At 56.8% G+C, this 17,344-nt stretch overlaps 1 protein-coding gene and 1 long non-coding RNA gene across 3 annotated transcripts; both read left to right on the top strand.

Moving 5' to 3' along the window:
* The first annotated feature begins 226 nt into the window (after positions 1-226).
* Positions 227-6,753, top strand: LOC119099393 (uncharacterized). The gene is made up of 3 exons (XR_005094365.1): positions 227-312; positions 1,207-1,279; positions 5,633-6,753. It is a non-coding gene; the product is annotated as an uncharacterized LOC119099393 (long non-coding RNA).
* A 3,736-nt stretch (positions 6,754-10,489) lies between these two features.
* Positions 10,490-15,586, top strand: LOC119091992 (cytochrome P450 2J6). Of its 2 annotated transcripts, none has more exons than XM_037214942.1 (2): positions 10,490-10,839; positions 11,833-15,586. In XM_037214942.1, exons 1-2 carry the CDS (start codon positions 10,758-10,760, stop codon positions 13,200-13,202), a joined length of 1,452 nt encoding a protein of 483 aa, XP_037070837.1. In that variant the 5' UTR covers positions 10,490-10,757; the 3' UTR covers positions 13,203-15,586. The 2 variants fall into 2 exon arrangements, with proteins under 2 accessions (XP_037070837.1, XP_037070845.1); XM_037214950.1 differs by lacking the exon at positions 10,490-10,839 and adding an exon at positions 11,051-11,126.
* Positions 15,587-17,344: the final 1,758 nt, after the last annotated feature.

Genomic DNA, 17,344 nt, shown 5'->3' with positions numbered 1-17,344 from the left:
CAAAGCTGCGCTCTTGTCACAAGAATACATCGCGGCCCATGTGACAGCGATTGGGTGCGGCATAATGTTCTCACGACCGCCTGAACCACAGATGATGATCGGATCGGGGCTGAGCGGGAAGGTCGTACCTCACAGCGAGTTGTTACGTGCCGTTCCCGTCGAGAGCAGGGTGTTTTCGGGGTGTTGGACGTGACACATCTGAGAGTTTGTGTGCGCCTGCTCCGCAGCCGGTCGACCCTGCCGAGGATCAGTCCGAGCACGGAGACGACCCGGCAGCTGGCGCCCACCTGGTCCCGATACCAGGGTCGCCAGGTCAGCGGTCACGGGCCACTGGGTCACGGGTCACTGGGTCAGCTGCAGGTCTGGGGGGGGGGGGGGTCTAGCCCTGTCTTTATTGCGCCGTGTGTTTCTACGCGCACCATCGCTTGCGCGTTCGAACTCGAGCTCTTGTCTTTTGTTCCCACCTCGACACTTACCTGTTGTTGTTACCTCGATATTCACCTGTCGTCCTCACCTTGACACTCACCTATTGTTCTCACCTCGACACTCATCCATTGTTCTCACCCCGACACTCACCTATTGTTCTCATCTCGACACTCACCCATTGTTCTCACCTCGACACTCACCTTTAGTTCCCACCTCGACACTCGCCTTTCATACCCACCTCTACCCTCTTTTTGTGTTCTCGCCTCAGCACTCACCTGTTGTTTCACCTCGGCATTCGCGCCCAATGCACCCGCTTGCGTCGCCGTTACATTCATTCGACACCGCGTCATCTCCGTATCCTCCACATGCGCCCGACGCGTTTGTGTCCCGCGATTTAATTTCATTCTCAAGAAATGTTCAGTTCTCAGCTGCTTACGTCTCCCGTTTTCCAAGGCCACCATCCCGTTTCTTCCCGTTTCCATTGCATCTGTTCCGCACTTGTTTTTCTGGGTAGTCGTCGCTCCGTGCGTTATGCTTTAAGCTTTCCCGCGTCTGCGTATGGAGCCTGTTTCCAACCGCCTACCGCCGGCTGCTGCTGCGCTGCCGACATGACGCATTTCGTTGCCGGGCGTGGTGCTCCGCAGCCTGTCAGCACCGTGGTAGCTTGTCTGCCGGCTACCGTCCGCGTCATTTCAGCAGCGCATCAGCCCACGGCAGGCGATTCAAAACAGGACCCTGGTCTCTATTCATCAGCTGACCTTCGCCCCGGTTCGTCGACAGGACACAAAGCCAAAGCACAAAGCCGACCCGCCGGCAGTCGTGCCGTCAAAGCCACAGCCGGCCAAGGCATGGGGTAAGCGCGGTCGGGGCATGCTGAAAACTGCTGGTGCGTAGGGCTGGCACCAGGTGCTCCCTCCGTGTCTGCCACGTGCCATGTGTCGTCGTGTTTTGGGAGTCTCGCATGGATCTCGTCATCCAAGTACCCACTTGTATGTGCAGATTTTTTAGAAAAAAAGGTTGTTTCTATACATTAGCTTGAGCTGGCAAAAGTCTAGCGTAGACAAACGTTTGGAACAAACACAAATCTAGACGTGTCCGCATTATTTCCGAGAGCGCGGCACGGTGCGTCCAGGTATCGCACTCGGTGACGCTTCGCCAGAATGGCTCCCTTCTAACGTGGGATGAACGTTTCACGCCGTTCGTTGTGAGCCGCAGAGCCGGACTTAAGGGCGTGCACGGGAACCTGCCGTCTCAGAGCGGACGGGCGTCGCGTGTCGGCAGACGGATGTCGCGTCCCGGCAGAATCGATTTGGTCGATTCGAGTGTTTCGAGTTTGCGGATGTCAGGGTATCGGTCGAGGTGGTGATAAAGGCGCCGTTTGGTCGGTGGGCAACTGGTAACTACGCGTCGTGCGAGGCTTACCACTCACGGTCGGTAGCAGTGTATTCACCAACTTGCTGTCGTCTTTGTGAGATGCGCGGTGCTTCGCGGTCTGTTACAGGTGAGTGGCTTTTACGGGTGCGGGGACACCCGGGTGGCACAGATCGAACATGGACGATGCTTGGTATGGAAAAAGATGTGTGAGTGGTTCGTTTTGTGGCTAGTTTTTTGCTTAACAGGAATGCGCAAAGGTGTGGTATAGATTCTGCCAGGAAACAGACGTGCGGACTTCTGACGGCGAGCAAGCGTGATTGGTTGGTGTGTGACATCACGTCGTGCGTGGCGTCACTTTATGTGTGACGCAGCGGGGCTGAGCTTGCGAACCTTGCGAAATCCTGGGAATTGCAGCACGGTTTGGTAAAGCAAGTGTAGAGCGTTTCCGGTGCATTCAGACAGTATTTCGCGTGTCTCCAGTGCATTCAGACGGTTTTTGTGTGCTTCCGGTGCATTCAGACAGTATTTCTCATGTTTCCTGTGATTCAGGCTGTATTTTGTGTGCTTGCCATGCACTTAAGCCATATTATTGCGTTTCTGGTCACCCTCGAAGGTGAGCAGCCGTCCAGAAAGCACGATACGCGTCACTGGCCATTTGCAGTGTCCCTCCCCGGGTTGCGTGCTGGTTATGCTGGGTGACCCCTCTCGCGTGGTTACGGTGTATAAGTGTAACGTCCCGTAATGGTGATGTCTGCTGCGTCCACTTTCGCTGCATTAAAGCCCGCGCTCGCCGTCCATGTGTGACGTCATATATGGGCGGCGCCTGACAGCGGGTCTGTTAACGCAGGCTGGCTGCTCGGGCTCCTGCCCGGTAGAGCCCGCCGCACCTCTGATGATGAGCTGTGGGACGGAGAGCATGTCATGCGCCGCCTGTCACGTACCAAACGCTCTACTCGATCTGGAACTGGTACTCCTGTAGATGGACGCTCTTGGCAGAAACTTCCGAATGTGTTTTTTTCTGTCACCAGTCCTGTTTCAAAAGCCTTTACTAGATGTTGTTGCCCGTGCCATGTGAACGTCTGCCAAGGGTGGCCTCGATTCGAGGCTTTGTCGTCTTCACTTCTGACGCCGTGGCGCGCTGCTGACCAAAGCCCGCAGTGGAGCCTCCTGCTGGAGAGCGTCACATGACCCGCCTGTGAGCGTGGCCGGCTGCTCTCTGCGCCGTACCCGCTCTCACCCCGCTGCTCTTTCCCCTCTCTCCGACGCTGGTTCGCGTCTGCCGCTGCTCGCGCCGGCTTGCCTCCGTGCTGCAGCCGGCGGCGGCTCCAAGCGAGCGCCCGCCGCCGCGCCGCCCGCCCGGCTCGCCGACTCCCGCCGCCGCCCTGTAGATGGCAGCACACGCGACGCCCGTAGGAGGTAGATGGCGCGCCCGTCGCGCGGCTGCTCGCCGGCCATAGCAGGCGACGGCTGACGCGGAGCATGGCTTGAGCACGGTTTGCTGCGTGTTGGTCCGTACTTTGAGCACCGCCTGACCTTGCACAGGTCCTGCATGTGAGCGTTGAATACCAGAGCACGGCGTATTTGGCTGATCTGCTAGAGGGGTCATCTGCAAACGAGCAAACATTTGTATCTGTGTATGCAATCACGTGGATAGGGATCGGTAAGCGTAATCGACTAGTCTGCACCCTGGTAATGCCGTGCTGGACGACGGGTCTTATTTCGCGATAGGGACGGACGTTTCTCCGTCACTTGCCGCGTGCGCTTATGGCAACTGCCGTGTGGCTTCGGGCTCGCAGATTCCTCTCCGGAGAAAAAGCGCTGACCGCAGCATTGCGGCCGCATGAGCTCAGCAGTTCCGAGGAACACATTGGGCTCTTGAGCGCGGGGAAGACTTGGTGGGACTGTCGGCCCAAACCACGGCTTCCTCGTCTGCGCACTCGCACAGTCCTCGACGCGGGATGCCGCGCCCCCACAGCACCCTGTGTAAGAGCAGCTCGCTGTGTAGGAGCAGCTTCTGTGCAGGAGCAGCTGCGTAGGAGCCGCTCGCTGTGTAGGAGCAGCTGCTGTGTAGGACCAGCTGTGTAAAAGCAGCTTCTGTGTAGGAGCCGCTCGCTGTGTAGGAGCAGCGTATATGAGTAGCAATTTTATAGGAGCAACTCAGAAAGCTCCAGAGGCCGTCGCAGCCGCCATCGTCTGCGGGCGCTGTGTCGCGCGGCAGCCCTATTCTTGGACGCGCAGCGGGACGCTCGTGTCGCCCACGTCCGTCCTCTGTTTGTGCCGACACAAGCCGCCGGTGGGCCAGTTTGGCTGCGCAGGTCACAGAGATCACTGTCCCGTCCGCCCCCGTGTATCGGCGACGGTGACCCGGCCGTGACCTTGGTTTGCTATCGCGCCCGCCGCTGGGGGCGGCAGGGGGTCTCGAGTACAATCGGCAGCCAGCACCCTGTCGGCGGTTATCAGTGTTGTTGGTGCGGCGTCTGGCTGGAGTGGGCTGATAGCCATGTTGGGTTGGGACTGCCAGCCCCGCTGCTCGGCCCCGCCCCCGCTCCCGCCCTGCCCCCTTCTGAGGAATGCCGCGTTCAAAGACTGGCTGGGCGGGCTTCCACGGCAGGGTGTGGAGACCGGCGCCGAGACTTGGAGGCCTGCACGCCGGGCCCAGCCACATGTGGCGTAACAGGTGCGGGTTGTGTTGAACCGTAGATACGGGTTATGCCGAACTGTGGGTTGGCGGAGTCCTGGCGGCGGGTGGGGAGCAGCGGTATGCTCGGTGGAGGCGCGGGGTCTTCGGAGAGATTGCGAGTGCTGGGTTTGTCAGGCATCGAATGGGTCGTGCGTGGGCTGTCGGTGCCGAGGCGGAGCCGCTGTGGAGTGAGCGTCGACCGGTTCTGCCGCTGCGCAGTATGAATGAACTTGGATAGCGAATGAATGAATGAACTTCTGGGATAAGCAGCTTGGGTAGCTGCCAAGGTCTGGACAGAGAGGCCGATATTCCCCCGGGTCAGACGGTTGCAGACAAAATCAAATGGGCCAGATGGGCTCCACTGGGGGCTGGTACTCAATGTCGTCGATTGACTAGACAGTGCGGATTACTCGGGACACTGGAGGTGGCCGGCGCGGTCCGGCACCAGCAGCCGGTGCTGCAGCGTGCTGGTCACGTTCAAGGCGTGTGTTTCGTCAGCGGATGCGGAAATACAACACGTGTCGCTTCTGACCCGACATGGCGATGTCCGCAGCTCTAGAGACTCAAACTCCAGCGTTACGCCACCGCACCGCTTCTGAGTCTCGTTCCGACTCGAGTCTTTTGACTCGGAGTAATTTGAGCCGCCGACCGTGGCACGCGGGCGCCACACCATGCATTGCCGAGGCTGAAACACCGCTCACCTGTCGTTTTGCGACGTGGCAAAGCACGCGCCTGATGTAGCTGCACCATCGTGGGCTCGAACTGTGAGACGCTGGAGCAGTCGCAGCGCCTTTCACGGTGGCAGCACGTTATCTTTGGGCGGCGATGGCCCGCCGCGTGTTTTCGATCAGACCGATCCCATGGCTACGCCCCAAAGCATGCGGCGCCTCACCAGACTCGCAGCGAAGGGATACTGAAGGCCAGGCCGCCACGAGTGATCAGGCCGGGACTAACTGACATCCAGCATGCCTGAAGGTTCGCTGCGCATGAGGGGACGGACCGCAAGGGCTCCGGATGCCGAAAACTCGCGGCCTTGTGGCCGGTTCTGGCTGGTGCCGACTCTTCGATGGCAGCAGGTTTGGCTGTGGCCCCCGGCCGCCGTGTGTGCCGTGCCGTCGGCAGAAGGTAACGCGCTGGGCGGCCCTGTTGCAGGCTCAGTTTCGCCTAGCCGCCGCCGCCTGCTGTCCAGCACGCACAGATGATGACGTCAGGCTGGGTGAGTGACCCCAGCCTTCCCTTCAGTTCATCCTTTTCTTCCACTCCCAGCGTTCAGGCGCTAGACCCCCAGTTAATTTCGCACAGATCAGGCAAGGTAGTGTGGTCATGTGGTACCTTTTCCCAAAGGTCGTTAATATAATCGCTATTTGGTATTAAACGTCGTTTTGCCAGCATCTCCTGATATGTTGAAGATCGCTCACTCAACGTAAGAACTTTGAACTAATAATGTCACAAAATCAATAGTAAGGGTCTTTCTTGTATCAAACAATGTGTTGGTGGGTTATGTTGTAAACTTTTGCCTGCTGTTCTGTTGATTTAATCATAAGCTCGATGTGGCCAGGACTAAGCTAGACAATTTTCCAATTTTACATGTGATTCGCATGATTTGCACTCCTCATGCATCCACAGTGACGTCACGGCGGCCCTGCGGTCTAATTGGCTGATCTGAGACCAGGCTGTCACCTTTCCGTCTATCTTAAAGGAGCTGGGCGTAACCCCTCCCCCTCCCCTCCCCCTGGTTTGTGCTACGCATCTGCGTTCGTCATGTCAAATCTGTCAATTGAACTATCTATAGTGTGTCAGGATAATAATGGCCCAATAACTTATGGCGCGTCCGTAGTTCGTACGTCATAGACCAACGGCGCAGGGTGCAACTAAGCATTGCGCACACATGAGTAGTGTATCAATCAGTGGACAGCCGCGGTAGATTGTGCATCGCAGATGACGTCATTGGAGCCAGGTGAGATAATCGAGATGAACACTTGCCTCAGGCGGAGCTGAGAGCAACCACATTTACGGCAGTTGCAACAGGATACAATGGCGTATTATCGTTATCGACGGTGCGTCACTACGTTGTGACGCATAGACATTTAACTTTGATATAACGCTTATTTTTTTCGTTTCGGGGTCTTTGACATTGCTTTTGATTAACGCGTTTGTGCGTTGGGTTAGCATTTGACAACAGTATTTGACGAACAAGATAACTGATTAATCACGATACTGGAGGCAGCTGTGTGGGAGATAGCAGCGCCGTGTTTTTCGCTGGGTGCTGTGCGGCTGGGCGAGCGCAATGTCTTATGTTTCTGATATGTTTGACACGTGTTTAGGCTGATTCAGTCAGCTGGTGCCTTCGTCAACTCATTAATTTCCAGCGTTTCCAGCAGTGTTTCGCTAATATTTGCGACACTATGCTCAGCATGGTGCGACATTAGGAACGCACGGAAAGATGACACGAAATTTGCCAATTTTTTTGCTAAGACGTTCAAAAATGAACAGGACTCAGCGACTGACTGATAGCACAAACAGTTTGTGTCAGCGGTGCTCAGTGGGACCCAGCACGGTGGCAAAGTATGGGTATCTTGGGCGGGGTGACGGCACGAAGTCGAGAGACGGCAAGGGCAGGAGACTGAAGGACGTGGCCTTCGTTGTACTGCGGGCTTCGTAGCGAAACTCAAATGGTCAAATGGCATGTAGCCAGGCCCCGGTCGCTGAGATGCAAGGGTTTGGCGCGGATGATACTTGGTAAAATGCAGTCTGGTGTGTCGCATCACGCGCAACAGCTGAAATACCAAAGCATCCATTTTTAAGAAACGTTTTTGCTTTCAGCTTTCGACAGTTTTAAGTACAGCGAGGGCGTATTTAAGCCGACACATTGACACAGAGCCGACACTGAGGTGATCGATGCTAGCAGCGGAACTATCGACTTTTCACATTTTCATTCCCGGAATTCAGTATGAACTACCGTCCCATGGTGTTGGAGAGGCCAGACACTCGCCTCCAGCACCTGACCGGCGGCTGGCGGCTGCTCGGGCCGCACCAGCTCGCCGACCTCGCTGCCGGTCAGCGCGGCCGGCTGCCGCGCTGGGGCGGGGCTTCACGCGGTCAGTCGGTGCTTGCGAGTGCTGGGTTCACATCCCCCGCCCCGCCCCGCCCTGCGCTGCCCCGTCCCGCCTCGCCCCGCCCCGCGCCCGCTAGCCCTTGGCCGTCCCCTTTCTGACGGCGCTGAGCGGTTCTGCACCCAGCGTGTGTGGGTCTTCCCATGTCATGGTCATGGGAAAGTGTCCCTGCACGTGCCCATGTAGTGCTGATCAATATGAACGCGAACGCTGTCGTCCCTTCGAAAAAAAATCAAATGCTGCTGTGCCGCCTAACCCCAGGAGTGGAGCACATTTTCAGGAAGTTCCAACTGCAGCGATGTCGGCGTTCTTCTAATGCCGCTGCGCCGATCCACCAGCGGTCCGGTCCAGAGAAGTGCGCCGGTGCGGCGCCGGCGGTCGTCACCCTGACCTGACCGTGTCGGCGGTGTGGTGTCCGCAGGGCTCCCGCCTGCCGCGTGGCGGCGGCCGCGGCGACCGGCGCCGGCGACGCCCGCCGCTCGGCAGCTGGAGGACTCAGCCTGCGGTCCCGAGAGTGGGCGAGGCGGCGGCGGCGGCGGCGGTGTTCACTGCGGGAGGGACGGTGGCCGGCGCCAGGCTTAGGTGATGACCGTGTTCGGTGATGGCGCGGGGGCGGCTGGCGCCAAGTTGGGCGATGGTGCGGCGGCGGCTGGCACCAGGTTGGGTGATGGTGCGGCGGCTGGCGCCAGGTTGGGTGGTGGTGCGGCGGCTGGCGCCAGGTTGGGTGATGGTGCGACGGCTGGCGCCATTTTCGGTGTTGGTGCGGTCCGGGGTGGCGGACGTCGGTGCGCCGGATGAGTTTCATTAGGCTCGACTACGCCCTGCGCCGTTTTCAATCGCGCTGAAAATCCCTGTCCACGGCCTGAGTCCAGGGATCTCATCTGTGTGCAGCGTCGTAATTTCTGAGCCTTGAGTTGAACAACTCACGTTAAACCTGGTTTGGCTTGGCTTCGAAAACAACAAAAACCAAATTGCTATCGCTCATTTGCCTGTGCTTTGAAAGCGGTGAAACAGGGCCGATTTGAAAACGGTGCAAGTCCTAGTCTCGCTTCGCGTGGCCGGCCATTGATGCTGCCAGAGCAGCGGCGGCTGGCGGCAGATAGCGCTGTGTACAGCTGACCTAAGGTCCGATGCGCACCCTCGACTGTCCCGGTGGCTCGTGCGGCGGCGGCGGCGCCAGAGGTCTCCGCATGTAACAGGCGTGCCAATCGCGAACCTTGAGGTAGACAAGGCCGGGCCGTGGGAAGCTGTCGATGAAGCTGTCGTCCCGAGCTAGATGGTGCTGCTCGCCGCCGGCGGGAGGTCGCGGCAGCGCGCGAGTGAGGCGCGATGCTGAGGGCGATACCCCGTGAAGCCGTGCGCTCGCCCCGCCCTCGCTGAGGGGAGGTCTGTCCGCTATGGTCGGCTGTTTGGTGGCCGTCCCGGCTCCACGCACCCGCCGCCGGAGTCGAGGCCGCTAAATTACCGACCGGGTGTGCCGCGGGCGACTCTCTGGTCACCAGCCGGGGCCGGTCCATCCACCGCCGCTGATCTGCGGGGCCGCACGCCGGCGCGCCGTTTGTAGGACCTCGAGCCGTGGTGTTTGTGTGTCGGTGTGTGGCTGCCTGGCGTCCGTCGCCAGGCGGCGCGGGGCGCGACGAGCGCGTGTTTTCGTCAGTGCTGTCAGGCCCTGTGTACCTCATCACGACGCGGCGAATACAGGAGAACGTCACAGTGCCGGGACCACGGTCGGCGCGCTGCAGGCTGGTGCAACGTTCCGCTTTGGCGAGGCGGAGTACGCCTCCGCCCCAACCCGCGTGGGGCTGATTCCAGCCTGCACCCCCAGTAGTGGATCTCGGAGTTGATTCCGTCACCGACCCGAGAAGATCCGTCCTGAAAGCCTCAGAATTTGAGCGCGTCGTCAAGCGCCAAGATCTGGCCGGATTTCAAAACGCATTCAGGCGCAGTTGATTCGCGCTGTAGTGGTTCATGAGATGGCCGGCTTCATGGGCGCCGTAGTAGCCGGAAAAGGATATGTATTTTAAGAACGGACCAGCCCCGTGCCCCTGAGTCGCGTTTCCTGTGCATATAAACCTTGCAGGCTTTTAAATGGTAGTAGGTACCTGTGCGGCCAACGCCTGGTAAGTGGGTGGATTATTTGGAGATAGAGGCGAGGACAACGCTGGGTGCGATAAATCCTTTCATTTACGGTGCGGAACGGTACGGTTGTCATTACATAGTCTGCGTGTGCAGTGCGCGTGCCAATGTTTGATGGAAAACGGCCGAGATTTTAGACTGCGTTGAGATGCTTGCCCGCAGAGACCACGGTCAAGTGTCATGCCACAACACGAGGAGAAACAACAACGCACCCACGTGCGAAAGGTGAATGGCGTTGCTTTCACTGCAAGTCAATTATCTCTTATTTTAACGAAATTTAAATGCTACACGTGTACCATTTGACGAACAAAATGAGAAATTTTCACTGGGACGTTGCCAGACTGGTTGTAAATAAATGGCCAGGCAGCAATATCTAGGGGTACGGCCGTTTGCAACACCCGCGTCTCGGCGAACCCGTACACAGATTTTCAAGCCGCTGAATCCATGCTTGGCGCGCGCGTCGCATGCAACCACTAAACGCGGGCGGCAGCCCAACGGTCCGCGGGCGGCGGGCGCACTGCACGAACAGAACCTCGATTAGATGCTACCGAAGAATTGTTCATGGCCTTGAAAGGTGTGACGTCATGCGACGGGCTGCAGGCGCGGCTCCAGACGGGCCGCTGCTGGGGTGCCTCTGCCAGGGCCGGTCAGTGTCGTTTCGAGGTACACTGGGCCGCGCTTGAGATCTTCAGTGCCGCACGCGTTGACGAACAATTCGCGTGATTCAGAAGGCAGATACCACAGGCACTAAGTGCCTGCCTTCGCCCCTGACCGGCGCCCAGCAAGCGAATTGGCTCTGGCGGACGAAAGCGACCTCGGGCGTCGCCATCTGCGCACGAACCGCCTTCACCGCGGGGGTGTGCTCTGAGACTGCACACTTGCACACTTGCTCCCAGAGACTGCTCTCAGTGCACACTTGTTCTCTGAGACTGTGATATTGTGCACTGCGGGGCAACGTCCGCAGAAGACGACACGGCGGCGCGCAAGTCTCGGTGGAGCGGCAGATCGGCAGAACCAGTGACGTCATCATGCTGGCGGCGGTAGCCGTGCTTGTAGTTTTGGTGGCGGCGCTGATTGCGTACAGCAGAAACGACAAAGACCGTATGCCCGGTAAGGCCAGGCGATGTTTCATCGCGCCGGTATGGAATCCAGCACCATTTAAGTAGGTGATTGTCAGAGGCCCGGGACGGAAGAAGGCGCCAGAAACAGTGCCCTTGGTTGAGGCGTCGAAATTGGTACAAATGGGTACGTCACTTTCCACAGTAACCACATATCGCTACCGCAAGCACCCATTTCTGGCCTGATATGGCTACTGTGGCGAAATGAATAGCTAACACGTCTCCGTGATCGAGCTGTGCCTAGTCGCTGCGAGGGCTTCCGTCGGTGATGGACATCTGGTAAATTATCTGTATCTGTATTATCTGTTATTATATATCTGTATCTGTAATAGATGAGTCTGGTAAGTTGGTCGAAATCATCGCGCAGTCAGGACTTCACGCACTGCCGCGTGGAGTCTAACTGCGCGCTTAACTATGCGGTTACGCGCTTAAGCCTGGTTTTGTTGCGTTGCTCAATGGGAGCGGCCCGCCGGCTCAGCCCAGTCGTGTGTTTGTAATCGTTCTCGATGTTTAGGGCAACGAGTTCGGGTCTGCGATCTTGATTATGTAATTGTTTTCGTAAGGATTGCAGGACATTCGTTTTTAATTAAACCTGCCCTTTTCACTCATACCATGCAGTGTCCTTTGACAGAAATGGCTCAAATAAGCAGGCGTTTGCGATTTTCGCCTTTATTAGCCCACGACTGTGGTAGATGCGATGCCATGCTGTATAAGATGTGATCGCTCGCATGTTAGTCCGCTGCAGGAAATCCAACACACGCATTAGGAGGGACCAGGTAAGAAATGAAGCAGAATGGAATAAAATGCAGGGAGATGCTCGGTCCCAAAGCCGTCCGACGCAGCTGTACGGTGACAACGTCTGTCATTCTCCAACGCCTCGCCAGGACTTCTGACTGAGTCTCAGCACCCGTGGCTCCTCCGACAGCGACGGTGCGCGCCCACCGCCGTGCCGCCGGGGTCAGCGTTGATGACCTGTGTCTTTCAGGTCCCCGGGGCCTGCCACTGGTTGGCCAGACCTTCTCGATGGATTTTATACGGAAGGAGGAGACCTTCATGAAGTGGCGCAAGCAGTACGGCCCCATCTACCGGTGCTCGATGCTGGGACAGACGGCCGTGGTGCTCTCCGACCCGGACCTCATCAGGGAAGCCTTCAGCAGACCTGACACCGCCAACCGGGTCATGTTTGACGTGCTTAAGATTTTCTACTGCGATAAAGGCATTATATTCTCCAACGGCGAGGTCTGGAAGCAGACGCGTCGCTTCACGCTCTTCCACTTGCGAAACTTCGGCATGGGCAGGACACAGCTGGAGGGACTCATTCAGGACCAGGTCAGCGCCTTCGTCGACGAATTGGTGGCACCACGCGTGGGCGAGGCGATATCCATCGACCACGGCCTGAGGATTTCTGTCGCTAACATCATCTGGGGTATGGTCTCCAGCGAGAGGTTTACAATCCACGACACAAGGGTGCTGGAGGTGATGCAAAGCTTCGACGAGGTGGGCAAATCGACCATGGTGTTCATCATGTTGTTTCTCTTCCCGGTGCTGATGAGGTTCCCCGCCCGTCTCACGGGTCTGGACAAGGTGAATCGGCTCTTTAACATACAGATGGACAAGCTCTTCCAGCCGGCCATCGACGAGCACGCGAGGACCGTGGACTTGGACGGCGAGCCCCGCGACTACATCGACTGTCTGCTGCAGGAGCAGCATCGCAGCCCGGACCTCTTCACCAACGGCCACATGCTGCGCTCCATCCTCGACCTCTTCGTGGCTGGCTACGACTCGACCAGCACCACGCTGCGCTGGGCCTTCTGCTTCCTCTGCTCGTACCCGGAGGTGCAGCGGCGGCTGCAGACCGAGGTGAGGGCGGTGGCTGGCGAGGACCGGCCGCCGCGGCTCGCTGACCGTCCTCGCATGCCCTACACCGACGCGTTCCTCATGGAGACGCAGCGCGTGGCCAGCCTTGCACCCTGCGGCATTGAGCACGTGGCGGCCGAGGAGTTCCAGCTGGGCGGCTTCACGATTCCGCGAGGGGCTCAGATCGTCGCGCTCCAGCAGGCCGTTCACGAGGACGAGGCGCTCTTCCCAGAACCCGGCCGGTTCCGACCGGAACGATTCCTCGACGCCGCAGGGAAGCTGAAGCCGAGCCGCGCGCTCATGCCGTTCTCCGTGGGCAAGCGGTCGTGCGTCGGCGAGGCGATGGCGCGCGCCGAGCTCTTCCTCTTCGTGACGGCCGTGGTGCAGCGGTACACGCTCCGCTTCCCCGACGGCTTCCGCCACGACTTCGGCGTCACCCGGAGCAAGCCGCTCCTCAGGGAGCCGACGCCCTTCCTGCTGGTGGCGGAGAAGGAGTGATCACCTTTGAGAGAGGATGTGACCTTTCAACTCGCGAAGAGGAGTGGAGATGACTGGAACAAGCCGCCAGCAACGGCTTCGAGTCCTTAGGGAGCCGACGCCGTTCCTGCCGGTGGCGGAGAAGGAGTGACTATATTCGAGAGAGGAAGTGGCCTCTCTGTTCGCGAAGAGGCGGTGTTAGGGCAATAGGCGGTAACGGCGACGGGTGGTCCTGGCGGAACGCAGAAGCACTTCTGGTGTCACGCGAGTCGAGTGATTTATCACTAAAGCCTTTAGGACAGTTCCTCTCGGCCTGCCACCAGTCGGCGTGCCTGCCATTGGGCCAGCAGGGCGGTGTCTCCTCCGGTGAAAGTGCATGTGATGTGAGGCGCGGGGAAGCTTTAAAGATGACTAGAACGAGTCGCCCAAAAAATCTGGCTGAAATGTATCATATCAAAATAACCCACCCAGCTGGATGACACAGGCTGCGGTACGGGTTCCCTTCCGCCGCCACTGCCGCTAAGCCCCGCTCGGACACCGTTGTGTGCCGCGTGTGGGGGCATTGCGAGGGTGAAAATACACGAAATGAGAAAATGCGTAGCCTGGCTGCCAACTCGTTTTCTCGTCTTTTCTCGTTTTCTCTTTCTCGTCTCGTTTCTCAACTTTCAACTCGTTACAGGCATGCCACGCGCCCCAGCGATACAGGCAAGTACTCACCGTGCCTGTGATCCGCAGACCGGGACGCCAGTTGACTCTGAGATTGCGAACAGCTGATTGTTGACGTGAAGTGGCGCAGATAAAGCATGATGCGCTAGAGTAACAGCTAGAGCTGCCACTTTCGAGCATGCAGGCCACCACGGAACCGACTGTGCGTTGCTGGTGGCGTCTGATCGGAATGTCGGCCCGTGTCGACTCAGTGGGACCCTGATCAGCGCGCGGGGCGCTCTGACTGGCATTGGAGTGCCCGCCCCCTGCGGACCGGGGCCGGGCCCAAGTACTGAAGGAGAGTAATCCACAAATGTATGGGGGTTTTAAACTGAAAAAGCCATCTTGAAGATCATATGGTGCAGTTCACAGCCCTGCCCTTCTTCAGAGCTAAACCTTTCCAGTTTACTAACTACGCTTCCGCGAAGATATGCAAACTACTTTGGGAATACTTTTTCTAGGTCGCCCAGGCATCTATAACGCCATGACAGCATCATTTATGTCCTGTCATTCCATTGGCTATGCGGCGATCAAGGCCCAAAAAATATATTTGTCGAGTTGTTCATATCTGGCGTTCGCGAGCACGATTTCCAGATATGACTGCCGTTAATTAGCCCACAATCATTGTTGTGCAGGGCACGGTAACGTAGTCAAACAATAACGTATTAAGGAGCATATTTACTAACTGGAGAAATTATGCCGTCTAGAGCAGCCTTCTCCACTTAAAAGCACGCCAAAAGTTGAAAGTCAGCCTTTTCCATCACATCTGATATGGCCTTCAAATGTGGAACATTCCCTTGAATTGAGCTTTTAACCCATTAATGCCGACAATTACTCCAAGACTCTATTGGCAATTTTCAATCGCCAATTTGATTTACTTAGCTGCAGAAACATGTGTGTTAATTTCGATGGAAGTCTAATATGTTGAATATATGATTTCCGAATGGCAACTATAGTTGCGCTCGGCGTTCCCATAGTCAGATAATCCGCAATGAGCTGTTTTTCTTCTCATTGTATGTGAGTCGTGGTTGTTTTTCCAGCCAGACTTCAGCAAATCATCCCTAAGACACTGACATTTGCTACTCAATATTAACAAAACGGTGCGGTGCTTTGCTTTCCGCCGTTGCAACACAAGTACTTACTATGAAAAAAATGTTTGCATCCTGCGCCTCCTTCCATCGAAATATTTGTATTCTGCCATAGATTTACTGCTTGAATGCCCAACGCACTGAAGAGGCCGATCATCACGGAACAAAAGAAAAAAATGAAGCGTAACAATAATTTTACGCTTCTTTATTAAATAAGGGTAAAATGTGATTATATAGCATTATATGAGAGATTTAACGTTATTTTCAGTGGATAAAAAGGCGATCAACGATAGCAGATTTGCTTAACTGCTTGCCGCCCGACTTGCGCAACGTTCAGAGTCTAGGCCGATTCAAGCGTCAACTTATGGAGTTTCTACTGAGTGAGGCGAGTGTCGGCACATGAGTGGGTGCGCGTGTGAGTTCGATTGTGTGTGTTGCCACAATATGAATGCAATAGTGTGATTCACCGAGATGTTCCCTTGACCGATGTGTGACGTGCTAGGCTATTTTTACTAGGTTTCACACTGTCTCTTTTATGCCCGTTTTTATCAATGATGACGTGCAACTTTTAAAAAGCCACTGGATCTTGTGGAACGTTACGAAATATATGAACAAGACTGAATCATATATTTTCACAGCAGGTACATATCAGCGTAGGCCAGGTCCCGTAGGTTCCCGCACCAGATCACCCGCTGTGGTAGCGCTGCATGCACTCCGGGTGCAATGAAACGTTGCGCTCCAGAGAGATGTAGGCTGGTCTCCCGGAGCAGCGGCGGCACCGGCCGTACCTGTTGCCGGCTTTTGCTGGCCAGTGTCCGCTCCCATGCCGGCGGGCCCCGTCTGACTCCACTGAGCCGACGATAGGCAGATGTCGAGAGCCGGGTCGTGATGGATCTGTGCCGTGAGCTGCGATGGCCTACAGAACACATCGGCGCATAAACTCCAGTAGTGTCACGTCATGACCCAGCTTCATGTGCATAAGTCACGCGTTTACTGCCGCCGAGCTTACATGCCAGGTGAAGACAGGCCACCACCACTTCTTTGAGCGGATCCGAACTCTGTAGTTGGCCACGAACTGGTCATGGAGGTCAGCTCCGCACATCGTTCGGTTGTAGATAGTCCCAGAAGCAGGCGTAACTACCATCACCTTCTTCTTCTCTTCCTTGCTCCTACCGTGACGTCTTCTGGATTGACTCAACACCATACCCATTACTAGCCATTCTCACAGCCTTGCTGTCTTTCCAGCGCAGCAGTGAGGTGTCCTCAGTGCATATTGACGACAGTGACCCCGTCTCCTTATTCATCACAGCGCTTGAGATCAAGAAGGCGTCCTTGGGCACGCGGTTCTCTCGGGTCGTACCTGTTCCACCGAAGCGTGCAGCTGAGAGATGTTCCAGCAGAGGCAGGGAGGAGAAGAAGTTGTCGAATGTCACATGGTGACCTGCACGTAGCCCACACTTTTCAATGAGTCCCAAGACGACATCAGCTCCTTGGCCACAGCCCGTGCTCTGCAGCTGCGTCGCTGAGTCACAGTACGATTCTGCATGGAGCAGGAAGCCGTCTGCTGTGCAAATGCTCCGCAGCTTGAAGCCGAACCTCACGGGCTTGCCCCTTATGAATTGTTTGGTGGGATGATGTCCGTAGTAGGGGACCATACACTCGTCGATGGAGAGCTCGCAAGGTGAACCACACGAAGGAGATGTTCGAGTGTATCCCGTCTCATACCCTGCGCGACCCGGGAGTTGAAGACGTCGCCATCGCGGCGCCAGTACAGTCTCCTGTTTGGAACACTGCAGTACCCAGAGAGCACCATCATTGCCAGAACAGCCCTGATGTTGGAGGCAGTGATGACGGAGGTGCCCAGGCCCTTTTGAGTCGCATAAATTCTGCTCTGTTCCGCAAGGTGATTAACGAGTTCCTCGGTTACGAAGAGTTCGAAGCACTGGGACGGGGTTTCGATTGTGTTTTTCAGGGCGTCCTCTTGCGTGGGAGTCACGGTGCCCTGGAACTGTGGCACAGTTTGGCCTAGTCGGTAAGTGCTGGTTGTTCACTTTCTCGGAAGTGATTTTGGGCGTTTTGCAGGTCTTGGTGCATCCTCGGCTCTGTTGTTTGACGGCCCTGGCCGTTGATGAGCTGCTGGGTATGCAACAACTTCTTTAGGCGTTCCGCACTCGACAGCTTCATGTTGTGGTCCTGCCAGTTCAGCCTCGGCTGCGAGATGTCTTCGGGGTACGTGGTTGGGGTCCGAAGTCGCTTCGCCATCACCGGCCTCTGAGTCCTGGTCAGTTTCCGCGTCTGAAAGTTCAGCTGGAGGCTGAAGGACCACCAGGCAACTGTCGTCAGCTCCAACATCGTCTTCGTCTGGCTCTT

This window comes from Pollicipes pollicipes, unplaced genomic scaffold, assembly GCF_011947565.3.
Source record: "Pollicipes pollicipes isolate AB1234 unplaced genomic scaffold, Ppol_2.1 Scaffold_1600;HRSCAF=1878_pilon_pilon_pilon, whole genome shotgun sequence".
In the NCBI taxonomy this organism is placed as follows: Eukaryota; Metazoa; Arthropoda; class Thecostraca; order Pollicipedomorpha; family Pollicipedidae; genus Pollicipes; species Pollicipes pollicipes.
This window is presented reverse-complemented; position numbering and strand designations above follow the sequence as displayed.

Excerpts from the sequence above, each read along its gene's own strand:
- LOC119091992 (XM_037214942.1), top strand. The coding sequence starts at position 10,758 with ATGCTGGCGGCGGTAGCCGTGCTTGTAGTTTTGGTGGCGGCGCTGATT. Across the intron at positions 10,840-11,832 it reads CGACAAAGACCGTATGCCCG|GTCCCCGGGGCCTGCCACTG; the intron begins GTAAGGCCAGGC and ends TGTGTCTTTCAG.